Below are 18331 nucleotides of genomic sequence, written 5' to 3' on the forward strand. Positions count from 1 at the left end.
CTGAAAGTTGTGAACTGACCGAGTCAGAAGCTGACATTTCCTTTAAAATAATAATTGTTCTTTGCCATCACTAGCTGTACTGGTGGAGCTATAGGCTTAGAGAAGAGCTAGACGCCTGGCCTTCTGAGACGTGGTGCTATTATTCAGGTTTGCCAGTGTGATCAGCAGGTTTAATTTTATGAGAAACATATTCTCGTACAGAAACCTATCAATTACTTTGTGCAACAAGTTAAAAAAAAACAACTCATAACAGTGTTATCAGATCAGTAGGGATCAGACTCCCAGCAACCCCAGTGATAAACTAGTTCAAGGGGCCGAGGCACTCTAGCAAATGTCGCTACATTGTATACCAGTGCCGTACACGGCACAATAATATGGGTCAATCCCATTTAAATGAATGGAACTGTGCTGCACAGAGACCATGTCATGAATTACTGTTGCATGGTCATAGCACACATGTGACCCCTGTAAACACAATTGGTGGAGGTTACAGGAATTGCACCCTCACTAGTGTAAAATGACAAACCAATCCTAAGGATAAGTCAAAAATATTTAGAGAGGTTGTGCCAAAATAAGTTATGCCATGTCCACAGGCTACCTCTCCCCTTTTGTTTTTCAACGGGAGCAGTGGATATTGGCCAAGTTCAGGCACTCAGCAACCTCTGGCATTTCCACTCAATGAATGGAACAGCAGTGTGCATGCATGAATGCTGCTCCATTCATGCAGGGACGTTTGGAACCCAGGATCGGTGGGAGCCCCATGGTTAGATCCCACTAATTAGAAAGTTACTCCCTACCCTATAGACAAAGTTATTCCTCATCTTGGCACAACCCCTTTAAGTCTCCGATATTTTAACACAACATACCAATGGTCATGAAGGCAAATTGCAAAATAAAACATCTTATTCCCCATTGTTTATGGCAAAGAAAAGCCCAATTCCTGATGGAAACCACACTGACCAATTCTAAGCCAGAGCAGAAAATCGGGGGGGAAAAAACAACAACAGAGAATCCAGCAAAACATTATGAAACTAATGAGTTCAGTGGAAGCTGCATTACCCAGGCTGCGGCGTAGAGAACTGTCAGTTTCAGCTCCGTACATGCTGGCAGCAGCCGGGAGAACAGCTGTTTGTGCTGGGATTCCCCACCAATCAACTATAGCATAGTGATGGACGAACCCCTTAATCACTCCGTAACGGAAATTTCAATTCCTCACGATTATATAAATCTGTATTTGCTGTCAGAGAATATATTTTTTTCCTTTCTAATTCCATGTAGAGCAGGGATGCACATCTCCCAGTAGCCAAGTACCAGGGGGCTTACAAGGTTTAGGAGATTTTAACTGGCGTGACATGGCTATCGAAACATTTGTACAAGAGATATATGTTTGTGCAGCCACAACCAGCGGCTTGAAATAAGATACTAGAATGTGAGGAGTACTTAAAGGGGTTGTCTCGCGCCTAAACGGGTTTTTTTTTTTCAATAGGCCCCCCGTTCGGCGTGAGACAAACCCAAGGGATGGGTTAAAAAAAAATAAATATATATATATATTACTTACCCGAATCCCCGCTCTGCGACGACTTCTTTCTTCCTTCTCCAAGATGGCCGCCGGGATCTTCACCCACGATGCACCGCGGGTCTTCTCCCATGGTGCACCATGGGCTCTGTGCGGTCCATTGCCGATTCCAGCCTCCTGATTGGCTGGAATCGGCACATGTGATGGGGCGGAGCTACGATGACGATGCGGGACCAGCTCTCCGGCACGAGTGGCCCCATTTACCAGGCAGAAGACCGGACTGCGCAAGCGCGTCTAAAAACGCCAGAAGACAGCGAATTTAGACGGATCCATGGCGACAGGGACGCTAGCAACGGAGCAGGTAAGTGAATAACTTCTGTATGGCTCATATTTAATGCACGATGTACATTACAAAGCGCATTAATATGGCCATACAGAAGTGTATAACCCCACTTGCTGCCGCGAGACAATCCCTTTAACCAATTACGTTGGATTTGCAAGTACCTCATAAAAACTATTTCAAAAGTTTCTAAAATCTATTTGTGTTCAGCATCTCCCTTCTGTCCATAGAAATATATTTCAGCAAACACTACATCTGTCATGAGGCAACTGTAGAAAGTCTAAGAAGGGTTAATGGGACCTTCGTATACTTAAAATAACTCCCTTCCAACGTCCCCTAAAATGCAGTTCATGGGGGCTGCATAATCTTCTGTCCACCAAAATTGACATGTAGGTGGCAACATTGCATGGAAATTCCTGGAAGACAGGCCAACTTCCACTGACCTATAGATAATCCACACACACACACACACACACACACACACACACACACACACACACACCTTTGGGGTATTGGGTGTCTGTGTGTGAGGAAGGAAGGGAGGGCGCACCCAATACACAGGTACACCAAAACAACAAACAAAAAAAAAAAAACTTATCACCTCCAATTCGGTTTCTGAGGAATATTGCACATTGTGTAGTTACTTCCTTGTATGGCATTTTGCAGACCCAACATGTTCCTTACTCATCCTAAAACAATGAGACGAGCCACAAACTGCTAACAGTAGAGGGTTCACTGAGAACAGACGGAAACCGGGCAGGGGAGATAGCTGCCCGCTGCCACTTCATCAGGATACTAAATTAGAACGACCTTTCCACTACAACTTCTCAGCCATTATCCTGTCAGAAAAGCAAGAGAACCTGCAGCTCAGGACATTTAGCGCCCCCCCCCACACGCCAACTGCGGAGCCACCCGACCACCCACTTATCTTCACATGTAGGCCAAGCAACCGTGTGCTCAACAGAGAACAAGACGTGACCGAATAGTTAAATGTAACACAAAAGGGAAACCTTCAGAGGATACAGTCACATAAAAACTGCACCAAAAATCATATTGGAAAAGAGGGTTTGCTACATTTGCAGTAAAACAAAAACCACAAATACTTGTGCTAATAAACAAAGATTTCCCCCATCATCCTGCACTCAGTACCCATAATGACTGACAGAAGGTTAGAAAACATTTAGCATTGACATCAGTATTCACACCCTTTGGTATGACACTTGAAATTTACCTATGCTGGCCTTGTATTTAACGTGATCATCTTTTAGAAGTTTCTACACCTTGGAGTCACCTGCAGTAAATTCAGCTGATTGGACAACTTAAAAGACACCCCCCTCCCCAGTGTGTATATAAAGTCTCACAGCTCACAATGCATATTAGAGCCAAATCCAAGCCATGAGGAGTACAGAACTGCCTGCAGAGCTCACAAAAAAGGTGCGGAGGCGCAGATCTGGAGAAGGCTACAAAAAAATAAAAAATTATATATACACACACATACATATTTTGACAGGACCCACAGTAAACTAACTTCATCCCATCAAGTGAAATCTGCTGCAGATGGCAAAAATCTGTACCAAATGGTGCAGATTTACACCAAAATCTGTCGTGTGTGAATGTAACCTAAGGGTATGTTCACATGACGGAATCCATGTCACTTAGCTTCCGTATAAGAACTCTGCACTCAGTTTTTGCCCATTGACAAGGCAAAATTCACATGTCTGCGTCAAGAACCGTGGCAGAAATTCGCAGATTTTGATGCGGTTTTTTGAGGCAGAATGCACCATGGAGTTTCCTGCGGCGTGTTTGCTGTGTGAACATACACTTTCTATACCTTCACATGTTGCAGATTTTTCAAATCAAAAAATCTGCCCCTTTTCTAGAGACTTGCTGTAGAAGTGCTGCATGCACACTGCATACTCCAACCTTCTGAATTGCTAAAGGTGAAACGCACAGCAACAAAATGACATGCTGCAGATTTAAAGGGGATCTGTCCGCTCGAACACTATCCAAACTGCCGGCATGATGTTATGGAGCCGAGGAGCCAAGCGTACGGACATAGTTTATAGGAAAAGATTCAGCAGAACTTGTATTTTATTCTTAAACCTTTGCTCCTCCTGAGCTGAACAGTCCAATGGGCGGAGCCATCAGTGACTGACAGCCTTCCCTGCATGTACCGCTCATTGAGTGCTATGCAGCTTGTAAAGGTGGCAGAAGCGGTCAAAACCCCTTCTGTTTTCTCCTCAGGTCCTCGGCTGTGTGACTCGACCTGCTCCTACAAGATTGCTGAAGCAAGAGCTTCAATCCATATATTTACTATCAGCCGGGATTAAAGCCCAGGGGGAAGCACAATGCTACAGATACAGGTTTTGCACGCCTAATATGCAGAACCAGTCTTTACATTGACTTTCAATTGTGTCACTCGCACACAGCACATGAAAGTGCATGTGCAAAAAAGATCACAACATGCACTACCTTGGTGTGTATTCCACCAGCATAAATGCCAAGATAGTGTATGGGGATGGTCGGCATGCAACATATACGTAATTGATTGCTTACTTGCTGTGTACGCCGCGGTGCGATGCAAAAACTGCTCCCATGAGAGAGCCCTGCTTCAGCACAGATGTCACCCATGTAGGTGAACAGATTCACACTGCTCAAGTGCTTAGGTTGATAGGATCCTGCTCCAGTGGGCTCTCATATATAAGAGGCATCGTTGATGTAGATGGCTACAAATATTCAGCTGTAGCAACTCAGCAGAACAGCAGCAAACATCTGAAGAGGAAGTGTGGTGTAATATATGGCGGTCCTCGCCTCTTAGATCAAGATAACTTACAAGTCTTTAGGCCTCATGTCCACTAGCTAAATGGAATTGCGGATTCCGCAGCGGATTTTGCCCATAGGGAATCATTGGCCATTTGCGGTCCATTAAATTGATTTTTGCACCCATTTTAAAAGAAGTGCGTTTTTTTATGCGCGGGAGAAAAAAAACGCGGCATGCTCCATTCTGCCGTGGATCGGCAACATTGCTATCACATTGATAGCAATATGTGCGGATATCAGCATGCAAAAAAAATACCATTTGAAGCAAATCCGCGCGGAATCTGCCGCGGATTGCATTTTTCGAGTGGACATGAGGCCTTAGTGTTAGCAGAGTAGAAATGCAACATGGAGGACGGCCCGCCAGGACAACATCTTCCAGCCTGGGTACTTCATTAATAACAGCCACGTCCACCAAGAGCTGGCATTTATCCAGCACTATCTGCAGATAACCATCGGGCGCGAGTTCTGCATCTACCGCACCCAACCCACACACCCATCTCTGCAGGACTCATTTCCTCACTTCCCTATACAACACAACATAATGAATAACCGATTACTCTTCTCTGTATTTAAAGGGCCACGCCGGTGATTTTTATGCATTTTTTCAGTTCATCCCAGATAGTTGACACCACTGATAAAGCTATGGTGCTGTGAATGAAAACCTATGAGCAGATGCAAGGCATTTTATGATACGAGGGAAGCTGACATTCAACTTGATTACCCCTCCTGCAGAAGTAAAAGTCCTTCTAGTTTTATATTAGCGAGTTATTCAGTTTTTTTAAATTATAATCATTCATGATTAAAGGGAAACCGTCACGACCCGACAAACTAAGTTATAGTGTCATTCCGGTTTGTGACATGGAGCTGGGGAATAGATTTTCTAGACTCACCGACTCCCGCAATCTAGTATGGTCACACGACAAAGTCCGCATGGCACATGAAAATTGCGCTCTCCTACACAAGTCTTTGGGAGAGCATTCACATAGCAATCTGAAAAGAGTTAGGCCGGCTTCACACGGGCGGATTCCTATTGCGGAATCCGTGATCAGTGTCCAGCAAATTGCACATATCGAAAGGCATGTAAAACCATTTTTTGCTCACTCGCATATACGAAATCCATATTCCACGAGTGGAGGAAAAGTTGCAGCATGCTCTATTTTTCTGCGTATGGCCTGCATTGAAGTCAACGCAGGCTGTCCAACCCACAGCCCATACTCAATTAACATTGTATATGGGCTACGAGTACCTACGTCATCGCTAAGTGACAGTGCGGGAAAAACATTCAAAAAAAGAAAAGCTCTGCACATGACTGACGGCGAGCTGCCGCGGTCATCTGCAATACAGAAAGATGCAGGTATGCAGGGTCACCAGCTGGGCTCACATCTGGAATCCACTGTGGGCCTCCTGCATGCGGGATCTGACCCGGTTGTGTGAAGCCACAGCCATAGATGTGAGCACTGCACAGACTTCACTGGGTGCCAGCGCTGCCTAGCAGATCTCTCCTCCAAGAGCTTCACCTGCAGAGGTGGGATCAGGGGGCTGCAAGAACACTACAGGCGTCCAACTCAGACGCTCCTGCATTGTCCATGTAGCAACGGAGATGTACAAGCAGTTAAGGAGTTAACACTAAAGCAACATGACCTGTCGGCAGCTGCCCGTCTCCAGGCAGTCTAGAGCGCTGTGCGGCCACTTTTAGAAAGGGACAGCAGCCAGTATGGTGAAACACCTCCGGCAGGAAACTAACTTTATTTAACTACTTCAGGAATAAGCCAGACCGGCAGAACCAACGAGGCCTCTGCAAATACACCAAGTGCAGAACTACTACGTAGAACAAGTAGCTGTCCACAAGTCCTGCAGCGTGACGGGTATGTTCACACAACTAATCCAGCAGGGTATTTTCATGGAACTCTGGATTTCTGCCAGGGAATTTCCCTTGGAGTCGCATGCAGATTTAGCGCTTTTCAGTATGAAAATTTGCACGTGGGTCAAAAAGTGATGTCACTGCCGCACATGGACTTCAAATCCTGCCGCAGAGACTGCAGCATGGAGCTCTATTACCAGTAAGACCATGTTCACACACTCACGGAAGTGGAATACACAAAGGAGAGCTATAGAAGGTGACCGACACGAAAAAAAAAACTTCAGAGACAGGACAAGATTATGAGATTGTGCATGTTCTAGTAAGGCCACAGGTGGATTTCAGTTATAAAATCTGCATGTCTCCCTCGCGGAAGATCTGCCGCTCTAGAGGCCCATAGGGATGCATTAGCATCCGCAGGGCAATTTAATGCATGCAGATGTGAGGGGGTTTTTTCCCGGCGTGTGGATCGCATGGACAGGAAGAAATTGCAGCATGCCAATGAAAGCCATCATATCCGCAGCACAGCCATAGCTGTCACTGTGCTGCAGGAGATTTTAAAAAAGCGTGGCACGCCGAGCGCATCCACCAGGCAGAAGAAAGAAGATCTGGCTGCAATGGAGCAGAGTCCCGCAGCGTCCGGACAGGCCAGTGTCATTTTAGGCCTCAAGGCTGCAGGCACAGGTGGAAACTGCTGCAGGAGTCCACATTTGAAAACCGTGCGTGCCCGTGGACATGACGCCTCAGACCAAAAGACAAAAAAAAAATAAAAAAAACACTATAGAGACGGTCTACCAACAAATACCCCTCATTCTCGATCTATACATGCGAATCTTTAATATGTAGATCAAAAATAGGGGGCATTTGTTGGTAGTCTTCATGTTGTCGGTGGCTTACTACTTCACAGGCCAGAAGTTATACAGACCCAACAACAGGACAAGAAGCAGTTTTCCTCCATCTTTTTCACCAGACATGTTGAATTTTACATCAGCATGCCTGAATCTTCTGTTCTCAAGGAAGAGGTGCAGCTGGTGCAGAAAGAGCCCAGTTCCAGCTTTTTCCTTTCCCCATGTTGAAAGCACGTGCATGCTTTATGGCGGTGTGGGGGGTGGAACAGCTGTAGGCCAAAAGAATTCATTTAGATGGAATGCATGGCTACCGTATATGTTAGTGGGGTCAGTCGTGCAGTTCAGCCAGTGTTTTAAATTACACCCAATGAATTTTACACTTTATCTAGAAAACCCATCCCTAGAAGAAGTTGTTCTGCTACAAAACTCAGCATGCAGTTACATCTCAGGCAGATATGCAAATGATTAGATTAATGGTCTTGCAATCTGAAGCCCCAAAAGGTTCTTGGAGGCTCATTGTGGTTAATGACCTCTTCTTCCACTTGTGTAGAGCTTGTTGACCACTAGACTCCTCTACGACGCAGAGAAGAGATTTCACCCCATTACCAGAGTCTGAGAGGGGGCGCATTATGCGGATGTGAGAAACTGGATGGTCGTATCAATGAACTGTCCTCCACCTGGGCCATTCTGACCAGACTGTTAGGAGATGTTGGGACCAGTAGATGCATGAGGGCACACAAGACGACTGGCCTCAGGACGCCCCTGAGGCCAGTTTTGGGACTGCCGGCGCCCTGTACGGGTATTATTTCGGCCGCACGCGGTGTTCAGACACGCAGCATACTGCAGGACAGTATGCGGAGTGCCGAAGGGGTGTATGGCTATTATTGTATGTTGTCGTCCACCTTCCAGGACCTTGCGAACTTGACCCAATGGGGAGCTAGGGGTGTGACAGGGGCGTTCGTGCATGGAAGACCTGTCAAACCCTTAGCTTCCGGGGGCGTCAAGATACAATAATACCTGGAACATTTTGGTCTCATGGAGCCCATTAGGTGTTTAAAACTCACTGTCGCCTCTGTTTGCAGTGGTGTAGAGAATAGCGAAACTGGACGCTACGGAATGGAACAGGGTTGTCTTCAGCAAGAATGCAGGTTTAGTTTGGACACAGATGATGGTGTTACAGCAAATGTGGAGCAATATGATGCAGGATACCATACATAGTATGTTAGAGAGAATCGATAGAGAGTTGCACAGTCTCACCGCTCTTACAGTAAAGAACCTCCTCCTGTGTTGGTGATGAACCCTGCTTTCTGCTAGAAGTAGAGGATGCCCTCTTGTTACCGTCGCAGTCCTGGGAATAAACAGATCATGGGAGGGATCCTTGTATTGTCCCCTCATGTATTTATACATAGTTATTAGGTCGCCCCTTAACAGTCTCTTTTCCAGGGTGAATAATCCTAATTTTCTTAGCCTCTCTGGGTATTCCAGTCCTCTCATTCTATTTATTTAGTTGCCCTTCTTTGAACCCCCTCAAGCACTCCAACATCTTGCCTGAGCATCGGTGTCCAGAACTGTACACAGTATTCCATGTGGGGCCTGACAAGTGCCTTATATAGTGGAAGAATAATGTTCTCGTCCCTCACCCCTATGCCTCCTTTAACCCCTTGAGTGGCACGCCCAGAAATTTTCCGGGAGGAGCTCCAGTGCCGATAGTGATATAGCCCCGGAAGATTTCCGGGCTATGTATCACTATGGGAGCTGCAGAGCACAATGCCACAAGCTGTGGCAGGCAGGCCTGCTTTGAACAACAGAAGCAGAAGAAATTGCCGATCTGCTGGCAATCTCCTGCTTCTAAGCCTCCTGCTTTGTTTACAGGTTGCCATAGAGACCATTGGCTTGTCAGAAGCAAGCCGATGGTCTCTGTGGCAGGATCAGAGGACAGCCAGCCACCAGCTCTTACAGCAGAGATCAGAGAAAACCTCCGATCTCTGCTGTGTTAACCCTTTACATGCTGCAGTCTATGTGACTGCAGCATGTAAAGGGCTGTCACTGCAGCATGTAAAGGGCTGTCACCATCGGACCCCCGGAATGTGATCAGGGGGTCCTGATGGGTCCCTGTGGAAGTCCCCTAAAGGGACAAAAAAATAAAAAATTTAAAAAAAAAACAAGTTTAAAAATTATAAAAAAAATTATTAAAAAACACTTGTCTCCCTTTACTTTGTAAAAAAAAAAATCAAAAATAAAATCACACATGTGGTATCCATGCGTCGTAATGACCCAGAGAAGGAAGTGAATACATTATTTAACCCCTTAATGACATGGCCCCTTTTTTTCTTATTTCCCCCATTTCTTTTTTTCCTCCCCCCTGCTTAAAAAAAAAAATTCACAACTTGTCCTGCAAAAAACAAGCCCTCATATGGTCATGTCAATGGAAAAATGAAAAAGTTATGGCTCTTGAGACGCAACTGCAAAATTAGTTGAAATTCAATGATTAGACCATTTTAAAATACCTGCCCTGGTGGGCACGACAGGGTGGTAGGAAACCCGCCACTCAAGGGGTTAATGCACCCCAAGACTATTTGCTTTTGCAGCAGCTGACTGGCATTGACTGCTCCAGTTAAATCTACAGTCCACTAGTACCCCCAGGTCTTTTTCCATATCACTTTTCCCTAGCAGTACCCCATTTAGTGTATATCGGTGACATCAGTTTCTCCTGCCTATGTGCATAACCTTACATTTATCAATACTGAACTTCATCTGCCATTTTTCTACCCAAGCCCCCAACCTATCTAGGTCCGTTTGTAATTGTTCTCCGTTGTATTAATTACCTTGTACAATTTTGTGTCATATGCAAATATCAGTATTTTACTGAGCAGTCCCTCTATCAGGTCGTTGATAAATATATTGAACAGAATGGGGCCTAGTACTGAGCCCTGTGGCACCCTGCTAGCAACGGTGGTCCAGAGTATGAACTATTTATTACCAACCTCTGCTTTGCATCTCTGAGACTGTAATTCACCCAGATACACACGTTTTCGCCCAGACCGAGCTGTCTCATTTTATACATCAGCCTATTATGATCCTGTAGGTGTCCATGCCTGCTGATATCACATCTTGTATCCAAGCTAGAGGCGGTACATTAGGGTACTAGAGCCTCCATCCCTCCCTGTATCACATCTTGTATCTCAGCTAGATAGGGCACTAGAGCCTCCGTACAAGGGGTCAGTACTCCACAACAATGATACTTTTGCTCCAATATTATAAATCACTTACTTATATCAACATTACAATCACACAGAGAAAGTTTCATCCCGTCCGACTGCATCTAGGCGAGTGACTTTGACAAGGAGTTCAAAAATATATTTTTTTTTTAATTCAAAATCTTGATTTGGCACATTTTTAAATGTATCAGCAGTCCTGCTTGGAACCTCCTGTTTCTAACCTGAGCAGTGGTATATCTATAAAGGTTGCAGGGGTCACAGCTGAGGGGGCCCCTAAAGTAAGGGGGGCTCAGAAGCCTTACGTCACTGTACCCCACCCCCACCCCACGCAACTCCAACTATTATATGGACTCCTGTCATATTCATTACATCTTCCCTACCGCCCCGTCTCACGCTGCTGAGCATCCAACGCCTTCTCTAGCTCATCCTGCAGTGACAGCAAGCAGCCATCGGGTGAGGCAGGCGCTCAGCAGTGCAAGACAGTCAAGCAGAGAAGATGAAATGAGTAATGACTAGAGATGAGTGAGCGTACTTGGAAAAGCACTACTCGCTCGAGTAATTTGCTTTATCCGAGTATCGCTGTGCTCGTCCCTGAAGATTCGGGTGCCGGCACGGAGCGGGGAGCTGCAGGGGAGAGCGGGGAGGAACGGAGGGGAGATCTTTCTCTCCCTCTCTCCCGCCCGCTCTCCCCTGCTCCCCGCTGCGACTCACCTGTCAGCCGCAGCGGCACCCGAATCTTCAGGGACGAGCACAGCGATACTCGGATAAAGCAAATTACTCGAGCGAGTAGTGCTTTTCCGAGTACGCTCGCTCATCTCTAGTAATGACCAAGTCCACATGATATGGGCCATGCTGAGGGAGAGGGACACAACACACCAATCAAATATGCCACCTTTGATCACTGAAGATAACTGAGCTGTAATCTCTACCACTGTGTAGAACTGATGTAAACTGTTATACGGTGACTGCAGTATTTAGAGGGCATTATACTGGAGTTGAGCCGCTGTATCCGAGCCAGCCGTGTTATAAATGCCGTATTAAGGTATGTTCACACATAGACTTTGGATTTTCCACTGTGAAAATTTCGCACCAAAATCTGCGTCATTTGTGTAAAAAAAAAAAAAAAATTAAAAATGCACAATTGATGTGTGCTTTATAGAGCATCCACGACGGAGTTTACCCCTTTAAATAGAGAAGCTGAGGTCTGCTGTGGATCTGTGTGGATTTTGATACAGATTTTCCATTATATATGAACATACACATAGATTTACTTTTCTTCTTCACTGTGGAGGCACTAATAAATTAACCCTCTATAAATTCACATAGTGGAGTGCAGATCTGGACCTCTGAGAAACACTGAGGCTAGCAGCACACGGAAAAGTTGGATTCCACACGCATTAGCCCGCAGCGGAATCAGGCTCTGTCCCCGGCCTGCGACTCTGCGTATCTTTGCTTTCCTGCATTGCGGATGACCGGACACTTGCCGTCAGTCATATGCAGTACAGATTTTTTAAATCTTCGTTTTTCTATGCAATGACGCAGGTACCCACGACCTATTCGTAATATTAATTGCAGATGGTCCGTGGGTCGGATTGCTTCCATTGACTTCAATGGAAGCTGTCTGTGCGGAATCCGGACAAAAATAGAACATGTTGTGATTTTATTTCCGCAAGTGGAAATCGCAATTACTTCCCATTCGTGTAAGCGGACATGCGAATGATCTATTCTTTGAATGGATGCAGAATACATCATGATGTTCAAACCATCTGGAACTTCAGGAGCGACGGTCTACCCCTGATCTGGGTAGATCCGTCACAACAGGTAAGTCACCGCAGTCTTTCTGGATTTTCTTTTCTCTCTTATGATTCCTCTGAAGCACTGCCCCTTGTTCCCATGTAAATGCATGGTGGCATCTGTACTGGATCTATAGTATGTGAACCCCCACAAGAACTTCCATAGAAAACACTGGGAGCCACTAGCAAATCTGTAGGAACATTGTTCTCTACCTGCAAGAAGCCAGAGGGGACATTTGTGTGGATGACATCTTCCTGCTTTACCATCTACTCTCCAAGTCATCTGATCTCCAGCAATGTAAGTTGGGGGATGTTCTGTAAAGCTGACCCCACAGCTTGTTCTGGAATCTCACTAAGTTATCATTTCCTCTCTTCCTTCTAGAGGACAGCAGCGATGGCCTCCTCCACTCCCAGCTGCTCAACACATGGGATGTGGCCGGTGCGAGATCCACGGGGACCTGAGGGCCAAGTCCTGGGCTGCAGAGTTAGAATTGACCAATAGGGAAGGAATATCTGACCCATTCTACATAACTTTCAGAAATCGTCTCGTCGATTTCCGCTGGGAACACTCCAACAGTTTATCCTCACGTTACACACTGGATACATTTATAAAGTTTGTTAGAACCTTGAAAAACAAATACTTCCCAACAAGCGCCTTACATGTGTAGTCGGGAGGGGTATTGTCTCTCCTTGAGGAGAGCATCTAGAAGGTGAGTGAGGAGACTTAACACATGCTGCTCTGGGAAATATGCAAATAAGGAAGAATGAACAATGCCTCTGCAGCACCACCTATTGAACGGCAGCATTCCTTCAAATCAATGTCCAACTCTTTATACAAGTCTTAATGATTGAAAATTAAAACCAAGTCAGAATCCATACACAGACAGCTGTTTCGGGGAGTTTGCCCCTCATCAGTGTACAGAAGGCTTCTGACTTGGCGAGTATTATTTGCATATTACCCAGAGGAGCATGGATCACATTAGAAGTCTCCTCACTCACCTCCTTGGTGCTCTCATTGAGGAGTGTCGTTAACCCCCCGGACCCACACCACAGGCCTCTCACCAGCCAAGCCAGGATCCTACTAGACACTGATGAGGGGCAAAACCCCCAGAAACAGCTGTCTGTGTATGGATTCTGGCTTGGCTTTCAAAGGCCAGTAAAGGCTATCATATTTACAAGATTACTTGGTTTCTTTTACTGAGAACAATCACACTTTGCTCTACTGGCAACATGGTACCAAACCCTTTTTTCCCCCTATCTTTCTTACATACATGTACAGTGCACGTTACATATCATTGTATGGAATGAAATCAGGAGCCAAGCCTGCTGCATACACAGTGGGCATCTGCTATCTTTGAACCCTGCCAACAGCCAGGATCAGAGTTAAAGAGCTAACAGCTGTGATCACAGTTAACGTCTTAAGGACATGGCCTATTTTGGGCTTGAGGACGACAATTTTTGGCGAATTTTCATCTCCATTTTTCAAAACCTATAACTTTTATTTTTCCGTCAACGCGGCAGTATAAGGGCTTGTTTTTTTGCGTGGCGAACTGTAGTTTTTATTGGTGAGATTTTTGGGTACATTGACTATATTGTAAAACTATTTTTTTTATGATAGCAGGAAGAGCAAACATTAGAGATGAGCGAGCACGCTCGTTTAAGGCTGCTACTCGATCAAGTAGCAGTCTTATTAAATAACTGTGTACTCGCGCAAGCAGCATGCAGGGGGAAAGAGAGCGTGCTCGCTCATCTCTAGGAAACATCAATTCTGCCATAGATTTTTGGGTTGTTTTTTATACAGTGTTAATCATGCAGCATAAAATGACAATACATTTTTTCTGCAGGTCGGTACGATTACGATACCAAAATTCTTAGATTTTTTTTTTTAGGTTTTAGAGTCAGTGAAAAAGATATTAAAAAATAGACCTATGGCCGCCTGCAGACGAGCGGGTCGGATCCGGCAGCGAGAATTCTTGCCGCGGGACCCGACCCGAGCGCCTGCAGGGACGAGCGCGTACTCAACCGCGCCTGGCGGCCCCGGCTCTTTCATGTTCCGGCTGCGGCGCAGCCGGCGCATGCGCAGACCGGAGCCGGTGGCCGGGTGAGTGCGTGCCCCACACAAAAATAGGACATGCCGCGGTTTGTTTGCCGCGTGAGATTTCACACGGCCAAACCGCAGCCGTCTGCATAGGAGTGCGTATTGTAATGCACTCCTATGCAAACTTTCAGTGGCGGAAATCCCGCGGCGGGATTTCCGCCCGTGTGCAGGCGGCCTATGAGTCACGGGGGGGGGGGGGGGGGAAACGCAGCAAAGATAATTTTGGTAGCTAAAGGGAAAAAAATTAATAGGGCAGTAAAACTAGCACATGGCTCAAGTCCCTAAAAAGTGTCTGGTCCCTAAGGAACAAGCTGTTTTGTACCTAAGGGGTTAAATTAGGAAAAACAATATTGCAATATTAAAGGATGCCTTTTTCCAGTTATTGCATTTATAAAATAGAAATTAAAAGAAAAATGTAAAATTGGTATCACCATATCTGTAAGAGTCTGTATCAGAAACAATACACAACGCCAGGATTGGGTCAGGTATGAGCTGACCAAAACAATCAAAGCTATCAAAAAAAAAAAAAAAAAAGATTTAACGTATCCAAATAAAAGCTACTGGTCACCTCGCAAAACCAAGCCCTTACACAACCCCATCAAACTGAAAAATACTAAATTACATACCATTTTTAAAAAAATAAGTTGCTTTCTGTCCCCATCTTTTGGCCCCCATAACTTTACTTAAGGATAAAAAAGCTAAATAAAAACCACTATATAATTGTGGTACCGCCGTCAGCATACCAACAAACAGAAGAGAGAGAAGATGACAGTTTTACCAATCCACCATCAGCAAACCCCCAAAAATGGTGAAACTGTACTTTTTCCATTTTTGCCCTATTTAGAAAAGGTTTAAAGGTTTTCCAATACAAGGAGTTGGGCCGGCTTCACACGGTCGGACCCGATTACACATGCGGGAGGCCCGCAGCAGATTCCGAGCCTGGCCAGCGACCCTGCGAACCTTCTGTGGCTGTATTGCGGATGACTGCGGACACTCGCTGGCGGTCATGAGCAGTAGTTGCCGTGCTGTCGCTTAGTGATGACGCGGAGGCCATCCACACAGAGTCCGCAGCAAACTAGAGCATACTGACATTTTTCTTATGCTCGCAAAATATGCAATTTGTATCCAAGAGTGTAGATCCTCCACCGGATCCCTCAATATAAATCCACCCGCGTGAAGCCAGTCTTAGAGAGGTCAGAACATTGAAGAACACACATATTTGAGTTAAAGAAGACAGCCACATTGAAGAAGAGTCTAATGCCGGGTCCACACGGGGCTGCTGTCCAGCGGGTATTCCACGGCAGAAAGCTTGCCTCCAAACCATTTGGTGAAGGCCCTGCAGAATTCACCCCCTCATTGAGAAGAGGTGAATTCTGCAGCAGAGACAGCGAGGGTTTTGAGGGTCCGCATGGAAATTCCACGGCAATCCATGGCGCACCCCGTGTAATACGTGGTAAAGTCCCACATGCTGTGTTCTCCTTACGTGCGTATTATACACAATAAATATACACTAGTGTGAAGGGATCTATGAAGATCCACATCCTTTCATTGGCACCACTGGCCACATAAGACAGTTCAACTATGTTGGTGTGAGCGCGGCCTATAACAATTACCGCCTCGCGAATCATGGTGGCCTGTGAGAAAACGCGTGTTGTTCCACGAAGCAGCTAGTCCACTTTTATTTTCCAGTTCGCCATCCGGAGCAAGAAAACCGCTGCCAAATATTCTCGATACGTAATCTCCAGTCAGATTATAGTTATTATAGACCCTCCCTTGGATGTCGCTTCCCCTTCCGTCCTCAGTACAGGAGACCCCCGACCTCTCGTACCCCGTCAGACACCCTACTGCAAAACCAAGAGGCATGGTGCACACAGAGCAGCGGGGTCTGCTAGGGGGATTCTCCAGATCTCCTTGCGGCCATCCACAACACCAGCAAATACCAGAGCCGGTGATCAGAGTTCTGGACTCCTAAGGCTGGATGTACCGCGGGGCCCAAGAGCCGCTGTCATAACTACAGGGGCTCCAGTCTGTGACAAAGGGGAGACTCTAGATAAGGAGATCGTAGCCGACACTGCGGTCACACGTGTCACTACTGAACCATGGAGCAGCTCTTAGTCATCGGGGGGCTTGCAGGTTCATACACCTTGTAGCCATAATGATGTTCCTCTGGAACTAGGCAGATGTGTCCATCAGACTGCACAGACTAGTCCATGACTGAGAGATGGCTGGTGGGCAGCAGGTAGGGGGTTGTCACAGCCGACCCTGCTGCACCTTTCAGACTGAGCCCTTCATGGATTCTGTCAGGAGCTGAGCCTGGGGCAGGAGACCCCCACCTGCTGAGCCCGGGGCAGGAGACCCCCCATTAGGTGTAGGACAGGACACCCCCGTTAAATGTGGGGCAGGAGAGCCCTTCAGCATGGGGCAATGTGGGACAGGAGGCCCCCAGGGATGAAACAGGGCGGGGCAGGAGACCCCCCCATGGGTGGGGCAGGAGACTCAGCACAACTTACCCGCACCAGGTTGCTAACCGCTGACTGCACGGCGGCCACGGGGGCGGTAAGCTCCGGGATGGCCTTCCCGTCCACCTCACCCTCCTCGTGCATGATGACCAGGTGGGAGATCTGCTGGGCCACCGGCTCCAGGATACTTTCTATAGTTTTGGTGTGGAAGACCGGCATGGCGGCGGCTGGCGGGGGTCCCGGACTACAGAGACGGGAAGGACAGGAGGCACTGGACCCGCTGCGCTCACCGGCTGGCACACAAACTGCTGCCCGTTCTTGGAGGGTTCTCTGCCGCCGAGGTGGGCTCCAGGCTCCGTACACTTCACACTACACTCCCAACTCCTCTGTGTCCCACGGACAGCCCCGCCCCGGACACGCCCCCGCCTTCTTCGTGCACGGTGATTGGTGCTGCTGACATCAATCACTCCGCTCATTCCCTGCCACCGGTGACGTCACGGCTGCGATCGCCTTATAAGGAGATCCCTGGGATCAGAGAGGGATTCCTAGCGCTATGACGTCATTGCAGAGGGAGAGAAATGTGAAGTGAGCGAAGAAGTGTGCAGCAGCGGTGCGGGGGGTGCGGCGACATCCGGGACCCCCGACAAAGAGAGGCTTGTTGTAGCCTTTGTGACTGCAGATGGTTGCGGCTGGGATGGCTTCTTGGGTTGTTGTGGCTGTAATCTCAGCATTTAACAGGTTGTTGTCGTCGATGTCTTGATGTCACAATTCTGAGTTCCAGGATCAGGGATTTATTATTGACTCATTTGTTCCTAAATGCTGCAAATCCTCCCAGATGATTGTAAGGAAGATCCATCTTGAAAATCCACAGCAGATTAAAGAGATCCCATCATGTCCCACATGGTGCTGTCAGACTGGCTGCACACGACTGGGTCTGTTCCTGCAGCGGAATCAGGCTGTGACCCCGGTTGGCGACCCCACATACCTGCAAAATCTGTATTGCGGAGACTTGCCGTCAGACATGCGCACTACAGATTTTTATTTTTAAATATTTGTATTTCGCGTGTCGTCACTAGGCGATGATGCAGATACCCGTGGCCCGTCTGTAATGTTAATTACGGATTGGCATCAGTTCAGACAGCCTCCAGTGACTTTAATGGAGGCCGCCCGCAGCTAAATAGAGCATGCTGTGATTTTATTTTCCTCCGTTCACAAAATACGCAATTCGTTTTCGCGAGTGTGAAGGAAAAGCAAAAGTACATGCCTTTCAATGCGTGCAATTTGCTGCGGATCCTATCAAGGGGAAGCCGGGAGAAAGGAAACGGAGGGCATCGGCTTCAGCCCAACTTCAGCGCTGCTGCCACGCCAGCTACAGTCAAGA

At 46.9% G+C, this 18331-nt stretch overlaps 1 protein-coding gene across 2 annotated transcripts in view; it reads right to left on the reverse strand.

Moving 5' to 3' along the window:
- The window catches only part of VCL (vinculin), an 81042-nt gene extending 63678 nt beyond the window's left edge, over window positions 1-17364 (reverse strand). Inside the window, exon 1 of one of the 2 annotated variants that reach the window (XM_066600395.1) lies at window positions 17002-17364. In XM_066600395.1, the coding sequence (XP_066456492.1) occupies window positions 17002-17169 (168 nt within the window). In that variant the 5' untranslated portion in view covers window positions 17170-17364. The remainder of the gene's footprint in view (window positions 1-17001) is intronic. The other variant, XM_066600396.1, reaches the window with a different exon arrangement.
- Window positions 17365-18331: the final 967 nt, after the last annotated feature.

The sequence above is a fragment of the Eleutherodactylus coqui genome, chromosome 4 (assembly GCF_035609145.1).
Source record: "Eleutherodactylus coqui strain aEleCoq1 chromosome 4, aEleCoq1.hap1, whole genome shotgun sequence".
Classification (NCBI taxonomy): Eukaryota; Metazoa; Chordata; class Amphibia; order Anura; family Eleutherodactylidae; genus Eleutherodactylus; species Eleutherodactylus coqui.